General features: G+C 44.7%; 1 protein-coding gene across 1 annotated transcript in view; it reads left to right on the forward strand.

The window, feature by feature from the left end:
• TMEM163 (transmembrane protein 163) overlaps positions 1-22,124 on the forward strand; it is a 157,721-nt gene that overhangs the window by 133,540 nt on the left and 2,057 nt on the right. The window contains exon 7 of the mRNA XM_054044798.1: positions 19,282-19,423. Within this exon, the coding sequence (XP_053900773.1) occupies positions 19,282-19,423 (142 nt within the window). The remainder of the gene's footprint in view (positions 1-19,281; positions 19,424-22,124) is intronic.

Genomic DNA, 22,124 nt, shown 5'->3' on the forward strand with positions numbered 1-22,124 from the left:
GCTGAGGTTATTAAGTCATGCCCTCTGGTGTGGCTTTCAGCAGCTTCTGGCCACGGCCACCTCTCTCTCCTATGGAAAACCTTAAAGGAACCACATCACTGGGAGGTGATGAAGGACCTGCTGGGTCAGTGGGAGGGGACCATTATGTGTCTTCATCATTCAGACAAGTTCTTACAGGCATCATCTGTTGGGGTCTCTGCTCCTTATAGATTTCACATTGTAGTATTAATGTTATGGCACCTTCCATCAGAGGATCTCTGAGCTCTTTACAAACAGTAAAGAAATAAGCCTTAATCCCTCTGACTGGGTGTGCGTTAGCCTCATTTTGCAGATGATGATACCGAGACACAATGTTACCAGTAGGTTAGTTTCCCGAAATCATACAAATTAGAGTCAGAGCTGGGAATAGAACTCACATCTTCCGACCCCCGACTAAACCATTATGGTGACTCTGGTCAAAGTTGATTCAACAAGTATTTCATTTTCTACCACTACACAAGTCTTTAGAACCTGAATTTCAGGCTGCAATACCAAATAATTATTTGGGTTGCCATAGGTTACAGCTTTCACAATGCAGTCAGTTGTATATATAAGCAAACTGCCTCTCTGTTTTCCCTTCTTCCCTTAATTTTAAGTGACATACAAAGGCACTTAGGCGCATAGGAAGCAATTGAAAGAGGGGGACAGGATTAGGATGTCGTTGTCTCTATAACGAGTAAACAAATTAAGTTATTTCAGTGATATTCTATGACAGGCAGCATGTCCCTTGCATGTTACATGTCTTACACAGAAGTATGAACTACAGCCTTGACAATAGTCTATTTTACAGCATATGGGCTCCCCAGCCACTGAGTGCTTATTCTTAGTATGCAAATAGAATTCTCATCTGGCTTAATGTTGAGGAGATTTTCATTCATGAAGGGCCAAATCCTGTTTGCTTTACTCATCTGAAACCCCCATTGGGAGGAACGTGAGATGAAAGATGGATGGTAGATCACTGGAAGTTTTACATGAGTAAGACAAGAGGTTCTTGTCCCAGAACGTTCACATCTGTGTGTCTTTCAAAATGAGGACCTGGCTCTTAGGGTTTTATGGTCTTTTTAAAAATATTTTCAATACAATAGGCCAGATCCTAATCTTAACAACACTGGTACAAACCCAGAGTAACTCCACTGAAACTAGTTGCTTGGAAGTAACTGGTTTGAAGTAAATGATGTTACTCTGGATTTACCAAGGTGTATCAGGTGTAACCCTGTCCACAATGTGTCATGGCCCACTTCTCTCAGACCTGGGTCTGCAGGATTCATGGGAGCGGCCATGCTCCAACCCTCCTCCTGTCAGACTGCTGGCAATAGCTTTCCTGAGATCCTTGAAGCCCAGCTCCAGTGTGAAGCTCCAGCCCTAGGTCTAATTGTCAGAGTCCTGGAGCAGCTGATTGGCCTGCTGGGCCTACTTAAACTGGCAGCAGGAACAGGAAATTCTCTGAACAACTCGGCTCCACTCTGCTCTGGAGTGTGTGCCTTGTGCTCCCTTACATTTGCTCCTGCTCCCTTTTCCCCGGCTTGATTTCCAGCATCCTAACCCAGTTTGAGTGCTGACATCTGACTTGTGGTTCCTGATCTCCAGTTTGTCTCCTGCCTTTGATCCTCCAGCATCCTGACTCAGCAGACTCTTGACTCCTGTCTCATGACTTTGACTCCCAGTAGTGGGTTTGACTGTCCATGAGCTGGCCATTACACAAAGTAAATATAAAAAAAATTCTATCAATGGTCTAGCATTGTGGAGACTCAGTAAAGCTAGCATTAGTGTAGACTTGGTGCAGGGTTATTTTTAACCACTCCCTTCTGTGGATTTCAGAGCTCTAGAGGGAACATTTACTCTGTTATTTTTAGCCATGTAGTGCAAGGCCCACAAGCCCAAAGCAATTGATACATAGTCACGGGTTTTCTTTTTTGCAGTGTAGAATTTCCCTGAACTGCCTTACCCAGATATAGAACAATGGAGTTCCTCAAGGTTCGGTTTTGGGTCCGATTTTATTTAATCTATTTATTACTGACCTTGGAACCAAATGTAGGAGTGGGCTGATAAAGTTTGCGGATGACACAAAGTTGGGAGGTATTGCCAATTCGGAGAAGGATCGGGATATCCTGCAGGGAGATTTGGATGACCTTGAAAACTGGAGTAATAGTAATAGGATGAAATTTAATAGTGAGAAGTATAAGGTTATGCATTTAGGGATGACTAACAAGAATTTTAGTTATAAGCTGGGGACGCATCAGTTGGAAGTAACGGAAGAGGAGAAGGACCTCGGAGTCCTGGTTGATCGCAGGATGACTATGAGTCGGCAATGTGACGTGGCCGTGAAAAAAGCTAATGCGGTCTTGGGATGCATTAGGTGAGGTATTTCTAGTAGGGATAAGGAGGTGCTGGTTCCGTTATACAAGGCACTGGTGAGACTTCATTTGGAGTACTGTGTGCAGTTCTGGTCTCCCATGTTTAAAAAGGATGAATTCAAACTGGAACGGGTACAGAGAAGGGCCACTAGGATGATCCGAGGAATGGAAAATCTGTCGTATGAAAGGAGACTCGAGGAGCTCGGTTTGTTTACCTTAACCAAAAGGCGGCTGAGGGGGGATATGATTGCTCTCTTTAAATGTATCAGAGGGATAAATACCAGGGAGGGAGAGGAATTATTTCAGCTCAGTACTAATGTGGACATGAGAACAAATGGATATAAACTGGCCGTTGGGAAGTTTAGGCTTGAAAGTAGACGAAGGTTTCTAACCATCAGAGGGGTGAAGTTTTGGAACAGCCTTCTGAGGGAAACAGTGGGGCGAAAGACCTCTCTGGCTTTAAGATTAAGCTTGATAAGTTTATGGAGGGGATGGTTTGATGGGATAAAGTGATTTTAGTCAATAGGTCAATAACGTGCCATCGCTGGTAATTAGTAACAATGGTCAATGATGGGATATTAAAAGTTACTACAGAGAACTTTTTCCGGAGGGTCTGGCTAGAGAATCTTGCCCGCATGCTCGGGGTTCAGCTGATCGCCATATTTGGGGTTAGGAAGGAATTTTCCTCCAGGGTAGATTGGCAGAGGCCCTGGAGGTTTTTCGCCTTCCTCTGCAGCATGGGGCAGGGGTCGCTTGCTGGAGGATTCTCTGTGACTTGAAGTCTTTAAATCATGATTTGGGGACTTCAACAGCAGAGTCAAGGGAGAGAATTATTCCAGGAGTGGGGGGGGGTCAGCTTTTGTGGCCCACATCATGCGGGAGGTCAGACTAGATGATCATAATGGTCCCTTGTGACCTTAAAGTCTATGAGTCTATGAACAGACTTTAAAACAGGAGGAGATATAACCCTTAAAGCCAATGGAATTCATTCCATAAAGTCTTTGGGATCAATCACATAGCTACAGGAACCCAGAACTTCCTGCACACATATATAAAGGCGACATTTTCTCTCTCCTCTTTAATTTGGATCCTTACAGCTAGAGTCCTGAATAGAGTTGAGTTAGAGACAGTTTTCCTATCCTGTGAGAATTTGAGATTTAGGGGAAAATATCCTGTTCTGAATCAGTCAAAATCTCAAAAAATGTAATGAATCAGAAATAATTTAGAAACATTTCATTTCAATTTTGACTTCATTTTAAATTTTTTTGGCATACATTAACTTAATTTTCCAAGATGAAAAGTTGTTTCAAACCAAAAATGGAACATTTTGAAAATGTTTGAAAATGTTGAAATCGGATGTTTTGACAATTTGGAAACACTTGTTTTTCAAAAAAATTTCAAAACAGGAAATTCATTGAAATTGACCCTTTCCCACAAAAAAACTTCTGGTTTTGACTAATGGTCATTTTCTGATAAATTATTGTGAAGATCTGGTCTTGAATGAATCCTTTGCTTGGCAGAAATGGCACAGAAGTCTCTCTTACCCCAAATTACATCCTTGTGTTAGTTGTATTGCTTCTGATTTGGAGCCTGCTCACCTTATGATTAGAAGAATTGGGGACCAAACTATAATTTCCTCAGTCTCTCTCTCGCTCTCTCTTTTAGTGGGATTTTAGAAAATGTAGCAGGGTGATATTGCGGGTGTGGTAAAATTGCATCTTCAGCAGGATGACTTTATTTTTAATACATAAATAATGAGAGGGAGACAGTGCTAGCCATCAGTCGAGACACTGAATTAGCACTTTCCTTGCTTGTCAGTTGTTAGCAGTTTTCTCTTTCCTACTAATTTACTTCCTGCTATGACAGGCTGTAGAACCACAAGCATCTTTATTAGAGCAAAGGGAACCTATCATTTTCTTTCTGAAACAGGTTTTTTTTTTCAAAACAGCAAAATCTCTCTCAGATGTGTAGCTCCTTATTAAGGCTAATTGTTTAGAAAGCTTTTGCTTTACTGCAAGATTTGATAATCATAGCTCTTTAAAATCTAAATTCATTCAATGCCAGCAAGACAAACTGTTACTATTTATCCAGCAAAACACTGTAGGTGTGCACAGCCCTTTGCAGAATAAAAACAGATAGGGTGCCACGATGCTTTTTCTGAAGACCTTAAATGCCATGGGCCAAATTCAGAGAGAAGGTGCAGACCTGCAACTCCAGCTGACTTTTGTGTGAATTCCAGTGGCCTGGTACCTTATAGAGTCAGAGTTTAAGGCCAGAAGGGACCACTACATCATCTAGTCCAACCTCCCATATATCACAGGCCACAAAACACCCCTGCACAAGCCCCAACAACCGTAATTAGACCAAAGCACTACAGCCCTCTGGAGATGACACCGTAGAGTGCCACAAGCAGTGATCAGGAGGGACTAAGGTGCCACCAGTGCCTGAGGGCCCTGCAATGGCAGGGCACTGATTTGGTGATATATATATAACCAGATGATCCTAGCCTGTGACCTCTCAGGATTGGGTTCTCTTCTCTCTCATGCTGCATGGAATGATCTTTCTGAATTAATACACAAGGCCACTACCATTTTCATCCTCAACATCTACTTCTGCAGCAATGCTTGTAGAAATCAGGCACTGAAGGATGCTTTGGTTGAATGATAGTCAGGGGCAGAGGGTTTCATTTACTTAGTTAAACATTTTCAGATTTGGAACCATCTAACTACTAACTGCAAGGTACTATCTTCTCTCTGCTCCCTACCCATTTCCATCCTGTTATGTCTTACATTCTGTTGATGCATCTTGTTTGAAATTAGGGCTTGTCTACATAGGAAGTTACACCAATATAAGCTGAAGTGTGACTTTAAATTGATATAGTATTACTTACCAGTATACCGTGGACACTCTTATTCTGGAACGAGTGGTTTCTTTCAGTTTAGCTTTGTCACATGGAAGGAGTTTAAACTAAACTGAAAAAAGCCACTTTTATTCTGGAATAAGAATGTCCACGTGGAGAGTTATACCAATGTATAGAGTTTTAACTATATCAGTATAATTATACCCGTGTAAGGGTACGTCTTCACTTACCGGAGGGTCCGGCGGCAGGCAATCGATGTTCTGGGATCGATTTATCGCGTCTGGTTTAAGACGCGATAAATCGATCCCGGATCGATCCCGGAAGTGCTCGCCGTCGACGCCGTACTCCAGCTCGGCGAGAGGAGTACGCGGCATCGATGGGGGAGCCTCCCTGCCGCGTCTGGACCCGCGGTAAGTTCGGACTAAGGTACTTCAAATTCAGCTACGTTATTAACGTAGCTGAATTTGCGTATCTTAGTCCGAAGTGGGGGCTTAGTGAAGACCAGGCCTACTGGTGAAACTTTCCCATGTAGACTAGACAGGCTCTTACACTGTCAGCTTATCAGAGCAAGCTACATTTCTGCTTCTATATTTGTATAACAAGTAGCACATGGGGGCCTGATGCAGATTGAGGCCTCTGGATTCTACCTCCATACAAGTAATTAACTATGGTCCTTTGACTCCTATTTGTAGATTGAAACAAGAAGTTTGTTTGTATTCTCAGCTCTGCTGCTGAAATACTGTGTGCAAGTTACAGATCCTCTCATGGTTTAGTTTTCTTATGTGTGAAATGCATTTTATACAGAGATCCCATGAATCTTAATGTACAATTATAGTGAGAAAAGTGACTGTAAAAATAACCCCATTTTCATCCGCAGATCTTCTGTTTCTTGAGTCAAATCTGTTTAAATTAGTTACAAATATAAATTTTTTACTGTTTTTTTTTAAATATATAAACTCCCCTCGACACTGCTTAGCCAGCATAATGATGGGAGAGTGTTCTTGTCTGGCTTGCACATCAACTGAATTTTTAACAAAGTTCTAATTGCAGAATCCTTATCACCAAGGCAGATGTGTGAGCCAGAAAGAACAAAGCTTGACTTTCAGATCTCAGTAATGCGTGTGCAGTGGCGGTAGACAGCTTTACAATTGTAAACTCAGTAATTGGCTACTGATATATGCATCCGAAGAAGTGGGCTGTACTCCACGAAAGCTTATGCTCTAATAAATTTGTTAGTCTCTAAGGTGCCACAAGTACTCCTGTTCTTATTGAGAAACATGTAATCCCTCAATGCCATTTCTAGAGTCACTCTTTTGAGTATAAATGACTGTTTGTAAAATGCTTTGGGATCCTCTGGTGAATGGTTCTATATTATAATTATTATTTGAATAGCAGTAATGCCTGTGAGCCCCAGGCATGGATCAGGCCCCATTGTGCTAGGTGCTGTATGAACACAGAACAAAAAGATGAACACTGCCCCCAAAAGTTTATAATCTACATACATGACAAGAGCTGGATACGGCAGACAAGGGGAGCACAAGGAAATAATGAGACATTATCACTCAGTATGATAGGCAATTGCCTCAGCATACCAGCCGCTAGGCAATATCAAGATTTTGTTAGCGTCATGACAGAGGAGAGTTTTAAGGAGAGATTTGGAGGAGGACAACAAGCTAACTTTGCCCCTCCCGAGCATGAGGGGCAGCATGGGAGGAAACACTAAAGTGCTTGTTTGAAAATTTAACAGGTATGAGAGATGCTAGGTAGGATGGGGATATGCTGTGAAGGGCCTTGTAAGTGAAGACAAAGAGCTTATATTGGAGGTGGTGGAGAAAGGGGAACCAACTGAGGATGCAAAGAGAGGATTGACATGATCAACATGAGGAGCAAGAAAAATGATCTTTATAGTAGATTTTGAATGGATACAAGTGGCTCAAGGTTGCATTAGTCAAGGCCGGAGAAGAGAACGTTGCAGTAGCCAAGATGCAAAATGATGAGGGACCTAGATAAGAGTTTTAGCTACATGGATGGATAGCAAAGCCCAAATTTTAGAGATGCTATGCCAAAAGCATCTGTAAGATTTAGACACAGCCTGGATGTGACATAGAGGGCTGGTTCAAAGATGACACCCATGTTACAGGTATTAGGGTTACCATATTTAACAAATAAAAAAAGAAGACCCTCCATGGGGCCCTGGCCCCACCCATTTCCCACCCCAGCCCCACCCCAACTCCGCCCTTTCCCTGCCCCCTCCTCCCTCCCACTCCCAGCCACGCGAAAAGGGCTGCCCGAGCACTACCGGCTTCACGGTTTGCCGGGCAGCCCCCAGACCCTGCGCCTCCGGCTGGCGCTTCCCCAGCGCAGCTGGAGCCCGGGAGGGGAAGCGCCCAGCCGGGGGCGCAGGGTCTGGAGGCTGCCCGGCAAACCATGAAGCCGGTAGTGCTCGGGCTTAGGGCAGCCCCTATGCCTCCGGACCCTGCGCCCCCGGCTGGGCACTTCCCCTCCCGGGCTCCGGCGGCACAGGGTCCGGAGGCATGGGGGCTGCCCAAAGCCGGTAGCACTCGGCTCTTAAACAGAGCCGAAGAGTCAGGGGAGGAGCAGAGCCGCCGCGGCCGGAGGCTCTGCTCCTCCCCTGACTCTTCGGCTCTGTTTAAGAGCCGAGCTGCCCCAGCGCTACCGGCTTCAGGCAGCCCCCATGCCTCCTGACCCTGCGCCGCCGGAGCCCGGGAGGGGAAGTGCCCGGCCGGCGGCTGGGGTCCGGAGGCAAGGGGGCTGCCTGAAGGCCATAGCGCTTGGGCAGCTCGGCTCTTAAACAGAGCCGAAGAGTCAGGGGAGGAGCAGAGCAGCCGCGGGAGGGGAATTGCCCGGCCGGCATTTTCCCAGACATGTTCGGCTTTTTGGCAATTCCCCCCGGACGGGGGTTTGATTACCAAAAAGCTGGACATGTCCGGGAAAAACTGGACGTATGGTAACCCTACAGGTATAGAGGAGGACAGCTCACCATATATAGCAGTATTATATTAGTGTAAAAAATACAGCATCTAGAGACCCTATGGTGATGGATTTGATAGAAATGCCATAAGACACAATAGGAGTATTACAAATTATCCACATCTTCAGGACTAGCAGCAATATGAGGGAAGTTATCATCAGCTCCTGTCACAGGATGTTTCATTGGTGATGAACGACAGGGGATTGAATGTCTTATTACCATGCAGTGGAATACAAATGATGTGTAGAGAAAACACATGTTATGTGCTATATAGTTTGTGAAGTCTTCATCCCAGAAACTTTGGAAAAAACACTTCCACTACGGAACTCTGGGAAACTCATTCTCAAGTTGTAATTTTTTCCCATTATCATTTATTAAAGATTTTGAACTACAAAACATAGAACAAAGAAACAGTGACATGTACTGAAAACATTTATTTCCCCAGCCCACACCAACAGCCCCATGCTCCCACAGTAACAACTCCTAAATCCAAAATCCTAAATCCTAGAACAGAAGAACAAACAAAACACCAGCAGACAGTTAAACAGTTCATTTATTTCTTTTCAGAGATAAATTACATAGCAAAATACAGAATGAAAACAATGAAACATTTTAAGATCAAATTTCATTCTTAAACAGGTAAATAATATATGCAACCACCAAACGAATGCAGTTGTACAGGATTTTTGTGGAATAAGAGTGACATCTTGTGGCCAGCTCAGGAAAATAACTCAGAGGTCTACATTTCATGTGGGACAGTACATAGATGGTACTTTTCTAAAGCAATAGTCTCAGACTTAATATGTATCATGCTGCATCACCAATCAAGAGCGCATTGTTTTCTGCTACATTATAATGCAAAATGTAGCACCATTGTGGGCATTCTACCATCACAACACACTATCTAGTAGGATATTTCAGGAACCTCTCCAAGCAAACTTTTTGAATCAAATTCTTCCCACAAATACTCACACACAATTCTCATTGACTACAAGGAGAGTCATGTTCATATTTCTGAGGGCAAGACCGAGCCCTTGAAGTTGAACATGTACAAAAATATTTGTGCATATTGTGTTTTATTAAATGCAAAATTAGTATTAATTCAGCGTGGTGAGATCAAGCACTCTAAAGGCAAATGTTAGGATTCATCCTCAATACAGTAACTCCTCACTTAAAGTCATCCCAGTTAACATTGTTTCGTTATTAGGTTGATGATCTATTAGAGAACATACTCGTTTAAAGTCGCGCAAAGTTCCTTTATAAGGTTGTTTGGCTTCCTCTGCCCGCCTGCCCGGTGCTCCTGCCAGGGAGCAGGCAAGGCCCCGAGCCCGCTCCCCAGAAGGAGCGTCGGATTGGTGGAACGGGGCAAGCCCCCATGACCCGACCCTGCTATGCCCCCCTGCCTCAACCAAGCTTCACAATCATCATTGGTGAGTACAGTATTACACTGTTTGTTTAAAATTATTTAAGACTTCTACTGTATATGTATATAATGTTTTTTGTCTGGTGAAAACATTTCCCTGGAACCTAACCTCCCTCCATTTACATTAATTCTTATGGGGAAATTGGATTCACTTAACATCATTTCGCTTAAAGTAGCATTTTTCAGGAACATAACTACAACATTAAGCAAGGAGTTACTGTATTAATTCATCCACCTTACACCCCTTGTATATTTAATCATATTAATATATTAATTAATAGGAAATATACAATGCTAGAGCTACCATAACATTTGAAATAGTTTGCTGACTTGAGTGTTTGATCTGGCAACCTTAACATTACCATTATGCTAGCATTTCTTTTTTGTAGTAGCTACCAGTGTAGAGGATAAAAGTCTACTGATGTTATCTAATTTGGATTCTCCCATCTGTCAACCAAAACCACTCTATCAGAGATCCCTAATAATCTCTTCCTGTCTGTGTCTCAGAACGTATATTCCTTCCTGGTACGCATTTCCTGCCTGACCCAAACCTTGAGGTCATGGAGCCAATATGAGCCCCAGCATCTGACAGATGAACTCCATCCCCTCCCTAGAGAACTCAGGTCTATTGTATCTGATATCGCTGTGTGCTATCCCCACCAGCACCCCACCACACCCAAACTCTCAAAATGATCACGGCTACCTCATGGTTCACATTTTTTCTTGCTCTGTTGACATGAGCTGGCTCATTGACCCCACACCAAACTCATTTTGCACGCATCTCTGACCAGACAAATTGAGTGCCTTGCAGGAAGAGCTCCACATCCCTCTGTATCCTAGTCCCTAAATTTAATCTGCAGTCCCCAGGACCATTTCTGCCCTGAGGAATAATCAGGACATCAAGTGGCTGTAGCTTGGCTATCGAGTGCTGAGACCAGCTCATACTTCATCATCTGTCATACCACTGACGGCAAACGGCTTCAGCCTTGCAGCTTAGCTTCAATCCACTTGCCAACATCCAGCCACAATTGCTTAATCCAACATCAACTAGCAGCATCAATGAGTGATGGGACCAGCTCATGCCCCGTTGGTCATACCATCAAAGGCCAATGGCTTCAGTCTTGCAGTGCAATTATGATGCACCTGCTCTGCTGCCTGGCCAACATTCAGCCCCAAATGCTTAATCAGCCCATCATCATTGAGTGCCAAGACCAGCTCTTGTCCCATCTGCTATACTCAAAGCAGTTTGCTCCCACAGCATGCCTTTCCTGCTTTACCCACTGCATATGTACAGCTTCAGCCTTGAAGCCCAGCAGTGATCCATCTGCCGACCTGGCTACCTTCTTGCAGGTCCAATGCACTACAGAGTGTTTGCAAATTCAAACATCGGCTATGCTTTGGATATCTACTGGGTTCAGAAACGGAGAGGGTTAGTTACACTTAATGCCAGTCCTAGCAACCTTTACCCTGGGGTGGACACAACTTCTGAAACAATTTGATTTCTAGCGTCCTATAGCCTGAACCTAGGAAAAGTCAAAGCCCTCAGATGATGCTGTCACTGCCCCAGTCCTGAAAGAAACCCAGCTAAAGTTAGCTGGGTTGAGACTGCAGCAGACCAAAGCTTTTTTTATTACTCCAGCAACCTGGTGTCTTGTCAGGAAGCTACTGTCACATGCATAGACAGTGGGCCTGGCTCCTGGTTCCATTTGGCTAGGAAAGCTTTGAGTGCCCTTACAGAGCACAGGCATTCATCTGCACATTTCCGTATCACCGCTGAGGCCTCATTCCCATTCTGATCTATTTCAGAGAACCTTAAGTGCAGCAACACTGCACAAGTGACACTGTACATTTGGTAATTAAACTGCCCACCTGGACCTGTCCATGGTTGCCTGTGGCACTGTCACCTTGAAAGCACCAAAGAAGGCCACAAGAAATGCTGCCTTGAATGAAATGGCCTCCATCACAGCACTACATATCCTGGGCAGACCATTTAATAACCCTGTAAGAATTTCTGTGGCTATGTGATTCCTGTCACCCCTCCTCTGCCCTTCGTCTCTGGACCAAGACTTCCACACTAGGAAATCTCTACATGGGCCAGGGAAACCTGCTAGCTTACACCAGTAGGACAGTTCTACTATTTGACCTGATATAGTGGAGGGAGCTAACCCAAAGTGCACTAAGGACATAGCATCTCTCACCACCTGATGCTAAGGGATGGGTCACAGATGCTGGAGTCCTTCCTGAGCTTTAGATTCTGTGAACTCAGTAAGGTACACCACACAGGCCATCGTTGGGGCAACTGCATTCCTGACTACTCCTGTGACTGTCAGCAGCCAACGTTCCACATTTGGTTGGGCATCACTGTGGATCTCTGTTGGCAAACAGGGCAAACTCCTGGAATCTGTTGTCCGCCAGCTGCAAGGTGAATGGTCCCAGCCAAGGTCCTGGGTACAGTCCACTAAAATCTCCCTGTCCTACTCTGATCCTCAGTCCAGGCTAGTGTCCCCCTCCAGCTCCCCTCCTCACAATTGTTGCCTTGCCAGTGGTCCCCATCCACTCCAAAGTCCTGGAGGACTGAGAATCTGACTCCCACATGGGGCAGTGACTCTGGGTCTATGACTGCTTGACAAAGTGGTGTAAAGGAATCCTTGCCCATCTCTGAGGCCACCGCTCAGTGTCTCCATGAGGGCTGGACTGGGGCTTCCCAGGGAACAAAAGGGGAGACCCCTTCTAAGGCCTCTGGTTACTCCCATGCTCCTTCACCCCCTACAGTGCCAACCCCTGCTGTAGCTGCCCCAGTTCTCCTCCTGTGCCTTATTTCAGCAGTCATGGGCTGTCTTCCTCTGAGTGGGGGTGGAGGGAGCAGGGCCAAGTGCTGTCCCCTGACCTCAACACCCTCCCCCATGAGGTAAGGGTGGGAGGGGAGTTAGCATCTTGCCAGGTCCCAGGTGAATGGCTCCTGGAATGGGTGCTTGAAATGCCCCCTGCCACACCATCAGCAGCCTCCCGTGTCCCCCAACCTATCCCCCATGAGCAGGGTGAGGAAAAGGGCAGCAGCACCATGGACAGTCCTGGCGACAGGACCCAGGGAGCCAGATGTTCCCATGGCAGCAGCAGCCACCCCACACATCCTTGCCTCTGTCTCCCAGCAGCCGGGGGAGGCAGTGGTGCACTGCTGAGTCCCCTGCAGCTTCCTCTGATTTGAATTTTCTGCAGCTCTTGAAGCAAGCTGCATCAATACCCATCCACCCTGCAGGGCTCCTACTCTTTGAGCGGGCTGTGCGGGTCAGGGAACCAAGTGTCTGACCTCCATGATGGACTAGAGACCTCTCCACCAGAGTGCACCCCTAGAAGTAGGGAGGGGCAGTCCTAGAGGTGCCTGTCTTTCCTCTGGGCACTGTATCGCCTGTCTGTAGAAGCCACCTCGATTCTTCCTTGTCCTGGCATCCCGGAGCTGGGAACCTAAAAGAGTCCATGTGCTGGCTCTGATCCCATGATTCTTGCAATGTTGCCCACATGTACGCTTGCTCCAGGCGTGGCCAAACAGCAACAGCTAACCAAAGAGTAAGGGTACATCTATGCTGCAATGAAAAACCCCGGTGCAAAATCTCAGAGCCTGGGTCAACTGAGTTGGGCTGGGCTAAAAACTGCAGTGTAGATGTTTGGGGTTGGGCTGGAGCCTGAACTCTGGGACCCTCCCCCCTTGTGGGGTTTGAGGGCCAGGGCTCCAGCCCAAGCCCAAATATCTACACTGTAATTTTTAGCCCTGCAGCCTAGCCCCAGGAACCTGAGTAGCTATGCAGCGGGTCTTTTACAGCAGTGTAAATATACACTAAGAGGCTTAAGTAGGCAAGGAGAGGCACACAGCAGCCGATCAACTAGCTCCTTCCCCCTTTGCCCAGCCAATAGAGAATCAGAGAACTAAAAGGGAGTTGGAAGGAGCAGGAGCCCCCTACCTGCTGCACATGTTTTGGACTTCTGTCCTACTCTGCTGTCAAAGTCCCTCCCCCCCACTCCAGGCAATAAGAAGGTATTTTCAAAAATACTGTCCTCCTTTGGCTTGTGTGTCTCTGTTCCTTTCTGGTTCTGCTCCTATTTCACCAATTTTTGTTTTGCTGCTGGTAAGGAGTGTGATTGGCACGGTTTCTGTGCTATGGCCTGGCCTGAAGCTAAGTCTTTCATAATGTTAGGCAGAGCATTTATCTGAGGGACACGTCAACTATTTCTATCAAGAGTGAGCCAAAGCACTGCTTTCTGGCTTTGAGCAGCCAGTAGGGAGAGTGCTCCAGACTGCAGGTAGTAGAATGGACTTTTTTCATTGCATTTTCATACGGTATACGATACCTGTATCTGTGGGACTTGATCCAGTTCTGATACGGTGAGTGGAGTGCAAGTTTTCTCTGATTCTAAGGTGCGATTATATATGGCATTCTGAGGATGTGGAGAACCTCACATGAATCAGCCTGTGCTGCCTCTCAGTTTGGTTTATAATTAAGAAAAGATGTCTGTCCAGTAACTATGCTAGCACAACAGGTGCAATGAAATATTGCAAGTGGCTCACATCCAGTATTGTGCACCTGAGTCATAGAAATCCCAAGATACAATACTCACACAGATAGCTTCAGACCTCACTAGCCAGATGCCAATATCAAAAGAATCCATGTGAGGGCTGTCACAGTAAGTACCTTTGTTCTGAACCTAGAGAGATTTCATTCCTATGGCAAACTTTGTGTTGAAGGGTTTACATGAAAAAAAAAATCCATTTCTCAACAGGTTTAACAAGCCAATTTGCTCAAGGCCTGACTTTTCAAATGCCTACGGTATTAGTAGGAGGAGGCTGTGAACTAGTGATGTGCTCCAAGGGAAGTATTTAATACAACCTTCATGATCTCACAGCTGATCATTGGACACTCCAAAGTTCTTCTCAAGACTTAGAAGAGTCTCTTCATTAAATACTGATTGTACTTCAGAGAGGTACTTAACTGTCTGTAATATAAGAATCAAACTCAGGCTACAACCTGTGGAGGCAACAAAACCCCCTGTCTCTGTTAATGTGCTATCTTCACTCTGTTGAAGGGCTACTCTCTCTCTCTCTCTATTATGTGGTTTCAATTATTTACATCTTCAGTTCCTTGAATCCTGCCCCTGGATCATTATTTCTCCCTTATGCTGAGAAGCAAGTTCCTTCTCCATGTATTTCTGTTAGATGACAAAGCTTGAACCACCAGACACAAGACTTGTAGTCAGCAATATCATCATCCCAGAGCAAATTGTGTGCCACACAGAATGGCACTTAGCTGGTTGGAGTATTCACCCTCACAGCTCTCTGTGGGATAGGAAGTTTGCTGTTCTGCAGTAGGATGAGTTTGTCAGGATATGAGTAGAGGGGAGTTTGAGATTAGAATTCTTACTTCATGTACACTCTATAGAGTTCATGGCAATATAGGTCTGTGCAAAAATGTCCTTGGCTATGTCTACACTACCGCAGTAAGTTGACCTATGCTACGCAACCTTAGGTCGAGTTACTGCAGGGGGGCGGGTCAATGGAAGAAACTGTCAATTTACCTTACTCTTCTCGTTGGGGGTAGAGTACAGGGGTCGACTGGAGAGTGATCTGCTGTCGATTTGGCGGGTCTTCACTAGACCCGCTAAATCGACTGCTGATGGATCGATCTCAGAGCGTCAATCCCGGCTGTAGTGTAGACCTGCCCCTTATTTCAGAATATTATCTGGGTATAGCCATGGGTTGAATTGACCAAATTATATTTCCCTTCATTTAGGTGAATTTTTCCAGTGCCTTTGCCATTGTGGTTGAGAGAGCAGACCAATTCAGAAGTGCAATTGCATTCCAAGAAGCCAGCTGTGCCCTCAAATATGCATACAACTTCCATTTGGAGGCTTACAGATCTCAGGGCAGAATTGGGGCCTAAAAGTTCTTAGTTCCAGGTTTATACTGTAAATACTATTAAGCCAATATGGGCTACAGTCATGAAGAACAATCACTGATGTTCTCCAACAATCATTTCCCCCCAGTTTGCTTTTTCCTGTCCAGACCCCAAGTGTTGGTAAGCTAGATCTGGTCAGCATTATCAAGCACATTCTCAAAAACATGAGGGGAGGCATTTTCAAAAGTGCTTAAGTGACTTCAGGGTACCTGACACAGAAAGGAGAAAGTCAGTGGGATGTGTGTTCCTAACTCACTTCTTAAGTGTTTTTGAAAATCCCACCTTTGAACATTCAGAACTAGGAAATGAAGTCTTTTCACCTAGCACATTGTCTAACTGAAATCTGTGTGAACACAAATAAACAACAGTTGGCCCAACTGCTAGTCTACTGAGAACTCAAACCTCAGGAACATTAGAGTTCAGAACTTATTCCATCTCACCTTCCTCTCCGCACATTACCAGAAAGAGACTGACAAATAAGAGAGAGTTCAGAGAAAAACAAAAATGATTATGTGGCAGGAAGGACTGATTAAGGAGAGCTTAAAGAGCTAAATATGTGTAGTCATGTTCTCTTCAGTCTTCTATTAGCCTAACAGTTTGCCCATACTTGACGGTTGTAAACAAGGACAGAATGGAACATAGAATGGTAGACTGTGGAGTGATGGGATGAAATTTAGAGAGTGAATGTTTAAGGAAAACTCGCTGGCTCTGAGATGTGTTAGATTGTGGCACAGTCTCCCAGAAGGAACAGGTGAAAGCTGAATTGCTTGGGATTCAAAAATAGATTGGACAAAACACTAGAAAATGGCTTGTAGGGAACAATCGTGCATTACTCGGGAAAGGGCTGCAATGATAACTTCAAAAGAACAATTAAACCCTTTGTCCAAAAGCTAAAACCTTTCCAGATCCTAGCTCCTCTCTTTTAGCGCATTGGTCTGCCATTGCAAGGCCATTACTAAGAGAAACAGGATAGTCTAGTGTTTGGAGAACGGGGGTGGGCCCTCCTGTGTTCTGTTCCTGGTTTTGTCAGAGACTTGCTGTGTGACCATTGAGCAAGTCATACCTTTATGCATTAGTTTATCCATATGTAAAATGGGGATTAGAACACTAACCTCAGTCACAGGAGTGTTGCGAGGGTTCAGTCAGTGGTTTGAAGGTGCTTAGAGATCCTGTGATGAAAAAACTTGACATTGTACAGCATTTATTATTAGGAACTGTGGGTTATACAAGAGCGCATTGCTTAACCACCACTCTGCTCAGGTTCCTTTGAGTGATAAATACAAGGCACCCGGGTTTATTTAATATTGAGACTGAAGCAGCATGTCCAAATGGAAGGCTATCTCCTGCCATGGAATTTTAATCAGAGCTCCCTTGGAAATTAACAAGGAGAAATACAAAATATTAAGGGGAGAAAAGATGCCCCAGCAGTTAGGGACAAGCCGGAGCCTGCTCTGCCAGAGAATTCCTGTGTGATGTTGGGCAGGTCACTCAGGGTATTGTCTACATTGCAATAAAAGACCCACGGCACAGATGCGGCTGGCCCAGGTCGCTGACTCAGAGCTCGCAGGGTTCAGGCTACGGGGCTATAAAACTGCAGTGTAGACATTTGGGCTCAGACTGCGGCCCAGGATCTGAGACCCCATGAATGGGTTGGGTCTCAGAGCCCAGGCTACAGCCAAGCCCAAATGTTTACACTGATATTTTTAGCCCCACAGCCCAGCCCAAGTCAGGTGATCCAGGCTCAGACTTGGTGCTGTGGGTTTTTTTAATTGCAGTGCAGGCATGCCCTTAGTCTCTCAGGCCGAAAGACCTTTGAAAATCAGGACCCCAGTGCTTCAGTTCCTCATTTATAAAATAGAGACAATAGTTCTTTCCTACCTCAGGGGTGCTGTGAGGATAAATACAATAAAGATTCAGAGGCACTCAGATGGGGGCCATATGAGTACCATAGACAAGAAGTATTAGATACTATGGTCTGTTGGCATGCAGCTGTCATAGCAGTTAGTGCAATATAAAACAGGTAGAGACTAGGCTAAGAGCTGCAGCAGGCAGAGAGTTAGAACCTTTGGCTATGTTTAAACTAAATTATTTTTCCTACAATTTCCGACAGTTCCTAATACTAGAGCATTTAAAATAATACATCTTCTAACCTTGCTCCAAGCAGGCCTAAAATGATATCTAAAGTGCTGGCAGATGCCACCATCTGATCTATACAGACACTTTGACCACCAGCGCAGCTACATCCTTGTTAACAACAGTGGGAAATTATAGAATGATGACTTGGCCATTGATGGCTGGTGGTGGAAGGTCATTGTTCAGCAGAAAACAAACCACCGACTGTGAAACAGTGAAGCGTGAGTTTGGGAGGAAAAGGTGACTGCAAATATGCAGCAAGAGGAAGGACTTTTTCTTTTAAAAAGCAGGATGTCAAGGAGTGACAGTAAATGCCCTAGAAGAGAAAAGGTCTTTGAAGGGCCAACCTGATAGATTAAAAGAAAGAAAAAGTAAAAAATTTGGATTGAAAAGAACATTATCATGCCTGCAAGCAGCTGACTGGGAGTGACAAGTATGCAGGTCTTTTGACGTGTATGGGGAATAGTCTGAAGAGGCTCACTCTATTACATCCAGTAATGTATTCAGCTAGAAGATGAAGCTCCAGTATATATTAAAGCAGGATATATGGATCAAAAGAAAAACAAATATTAAAGTGCAGTTCTCTGAAGTTATGATGTAAAAATGGTACTTTCATACTCATTAGATCTGCTCCAAGTGTGTATTCACAGACAACTCTGCTTCCTTTAAGTCACAGAAATACAGCACATGCTATGGGAGAGTGAGATGGAGTCGTGTTATTGATTAAGTTACTTACTAATGTCTTACCAGTTAACCTGGGCACACACCCACTGAATACAATCTCAGTGTATGTGTGTTTTTAAGGGCATCTATGGATAGCAACAGACCTACACAGTTGTCAGAGTATTATTTGGCCTGCAGAACTTCTATCCATGGGATTATGAAAGAAAGACAGATGCCAGCCTGAAACACTGAGTTTGCAAGTCTTGAAGTTAGAAAGAGGATTGTGGGTGTTCATTTTTCAAGTAGTAATCTGGACACTGGTGAGAAACAAACAATAACTATATAGAACCGTAAGGGGGCCTTTAAAAGAAAGGGTCACTTTTCAGATAGAAAATTTCAGATATTTTGCAAGTGGCAAAGATGCTCAAGGAAAGAGACTCAATGAATAGGATTTAGAATGGAAACTAAAAGGGGAATGTAAAGTGGCGGCTGATGAGTGAACAAGAGAGACAATGGAAAGAGATGGACGTTACCTCATTCATACTGGAAATGAAAAGCACCGGCAGGTCCTAGGATATAAAGGGCTGACACTGAACATTCCAACTCTGATTTTCTTTTTTCCAAATGAGATCCTCATAGTAAGCTGTGGCTGAGCATGTGCTAGAGACCTGTGCCGCCTTTCTCTGCACAGCACAGCACAGCATTAAATGGCCTCTACTCTACAGTCGGAGAGACGCTCTGTCCTCTGTGCTACTAGGTGCAGTATAATGGCTTTTGTCCCCACAGAGTCTCTTCACAGTTGAGGCGATTAAGCTGATGCTAAGAGATTGAGTGCTTCCCTTGATTTGTAATGGTTATTTTTTCTCTTCCAGGTTTCAACTCTCTTGTAGGTGGAATAATGGGATTTTCCATCCTTCTAAGTGCAGAAGTTTTTAAGCACAATGCTTCTGTCTGGTACCTGGATGGCAGTATAGGAATTTTAATGGGACTCACAATACTTGCCTATGGAGTCAAGTGAGTTAAACTTCTTATTTTTTGTAATTTGCTCTGTCAGCATGCATTAGCAAGCACATGCATGTGATTCATTCATGATCTACAGTGCTAAATGTCTTGCCAAGACATTGAACAAGAGCGCAATCCTCACTTAGAATGTGTGTATCTTCATCTGGAATGCATGTGCACACCTGCACGTTTCTGGCCGCTAGCTACCGCACTGGGAGCTTGTAGCATGGCAGCTCATATCACATTACCACAGATCCTGTTAGTTATTGAAGGCAACAGTGTCTGAGAGAGAAGAGAAGAATGCTGTTCATTAATTGTTCGGGAACCTGCTCTTCTCAAGTGGATGGGAGCATGAGAGGTGCTAATTTCTAGATGGGCCATGGTATACTTTCTATAACACTCTGTGGCAGAACAGAAAGTTTCTAGTCACTGAAAGGTGACCTTGTGGTGGGGGAAAAAAAATCTTTGTACCATCCCCCTGAACATCTAGTCCCGTGGGCATGTTTAGGGTTTATTTGTTCTCAGGATATTCTTTTTTTTAAATTAAAGTAAAAATGGTTATTTCTTTCAGAAATAAACAATATTCCATTAATCCTACAATGAAAACAGAATAGTTATATAACAAAATGGAGCCCATTCATATAACAATTACATTTCACTCAACACATCTCTTCTGTTAAGAGGTATTTGCTATCCAGTACAACACCTTTAACAAAAGGATTGTTGGTGTTTCAAATATAATAAGCGTCAGCTGACAGAGGCTTATATATCTTTGGTGTAATAAATCTCTGGAATTTAGTACAGTAGCTGTCAGCTCAGTGTGCAGTGTGGTGGCAGTCGGATTTAAAAATCAAAAGCTAGTTTATGTTACAGAGAAGCCAAAAACATTATAATTTTAGGGTCACCATAACTTAGCCCCTTGTGCTTACATTTTCTAAAATACAGAGACGCGCACCTGGTATTGCTTTGTTTTAGCTAAAATCTATTTATGTGTGTACTTATTTGTTTTTTTTGTTTTAAACAACAAAATTTTGGCTTTGGGATATTTACCTTTGAAGGATAGATGCATAATTCTGGGGGCAGAATTCCTCTAAAATATTTTTATGGCATGTTTCTAAGCCCTCTTTTTCCTGTGTGAAACAGAGGGAGAGGTGAGCTGCTCCATAGCGAAGGCTGAGTTTAAATTATACACTGGATGTTGGTCTCCCTCTCGAACACTACAAAATACACAGTATATTGGCTTGGAAACTGATAGGTCAGCCTAGACCCAAAGAATTTTTCTACTAGATTGAAGTGAATGGAATAAGGGATTCTTGAATGGTGATGCTAAAACTGGAGGTGAAATCCTGGCCTCAATGAAATCAATGGGAGTTTTGCCATTCACTTCTTTGGGGCTAGGATTTCACTGCAAGTGTTCAGGGAGATATGTGTCTTTAGGTTCCCCTCCCCCCCCCCACTTCATAGGAAAATAATAAAAATGATAAAAGCTATTTTATTGGACTCCCCTTGCAGAGAACTAGTGCCCAGACCTATGATTTTTAGCTTATAATCCACTTTGGAAAGTTATTAATATTTTAATTAGGAATGCCACACCTATAAATGAAGGAATTTGCTCTTGTAAAATCATTGGCATCTACATTCTACAGCAGAGGCAGGATGTTCTGACCAAATGCAGAGGAGAGACGGGGACATTACAGTAGAAAAATGAAAACATGACAGACAGAACCCAGAATCTTTCAAGTATATCCCTTGACTCCCACACTACTGCTTCGGATGGCCAGGATCTGCCATGGCCAGTCAGCCCTCCAAGCAGATTCTATCTGTACAGCTTGCCAGCACTGCCTTGCCAGGTCCCAGTCACTCTCACTTCTGGGGGGAAGTGCTAACAAGTCCCATGTCTTTCTGGGGCATTCAAGCCACTGAGGGATAAGCCTTGCACTAAGGGTGCAGTCTCTGCCATTCTCCTCCACCATAACATTTTTTTCCCCAAAGCAGTCTTGGTGTTAGCAGGAGGATATATCCTCTCCCAGACTGGCAGAGCCAACCCTGATTCAGCCAGAATTCCTCCAGGGGACTCACACTGCAGCACTATCCTGCTCCTCACCCGCTCCACCCCCACACTGGGTTGTGGCTTTAAGCCATAACCTAGCCCCTTGTGTTTACATCTTCTAAAAGACAGAGAAGCGCACCAGGTATTTCAAATACTTCTGAGGGAGAACCCACCTCCCCACCCCTTCTGCCTTGCCACAGCTTCTTAAAGGTTGGGCAGGGCTGGTTCTGGGCCTGGTTTCATTCTGATCGGCAGTGAAGAGATAAATAGGGTTACCATATTTCCACAAGCAAAAAAGAGGACACGGGGGGGGGGGGGAGGGAGGAGCCCCACTGTAGCCCCGCCCCCATCCACTCCCTCCCACTCCCCCCCCGATTACCCCCCTTAGAACCCCCAACCCCCCCGCTCCTTGTCCCTTGACTGCCCCCTCCTGGGACCCCTGCCACTAACTGCCCCCTAGGACCCAACCCCCATCTAAGCCACCCTGCTTCTTGTCCCCTGACTGTCCCCTCCTGAGAACCCCCTATGACCCTACCTGTCCCCTGACTGCCTCGACCCTTATCCACACCCCTGCCCCCAGACAGACTCCCGGGAACTCCCATGCCCTATCCAGCTGCTCCCCGCCCCTTGACAGGACCCCAGAACTCCTGACCCACCCAACCC

The sequence above is a fragment of the Malaclemys terrapin genome, chromosome 11 (genome assembly GCF_027887155.1).
Source record: "Malaclemys terrapin pileata isolate rMalTer1 chromosome 11, rMalTer1.hap1, whole genome shotgun sequence".
In the NCBI taxonomy this organism is placed as follows: Eukaryota; Metazoa; Chordata; order Testudines; family Emydidae; genus Malaclemys; species Malaclemys terrapin.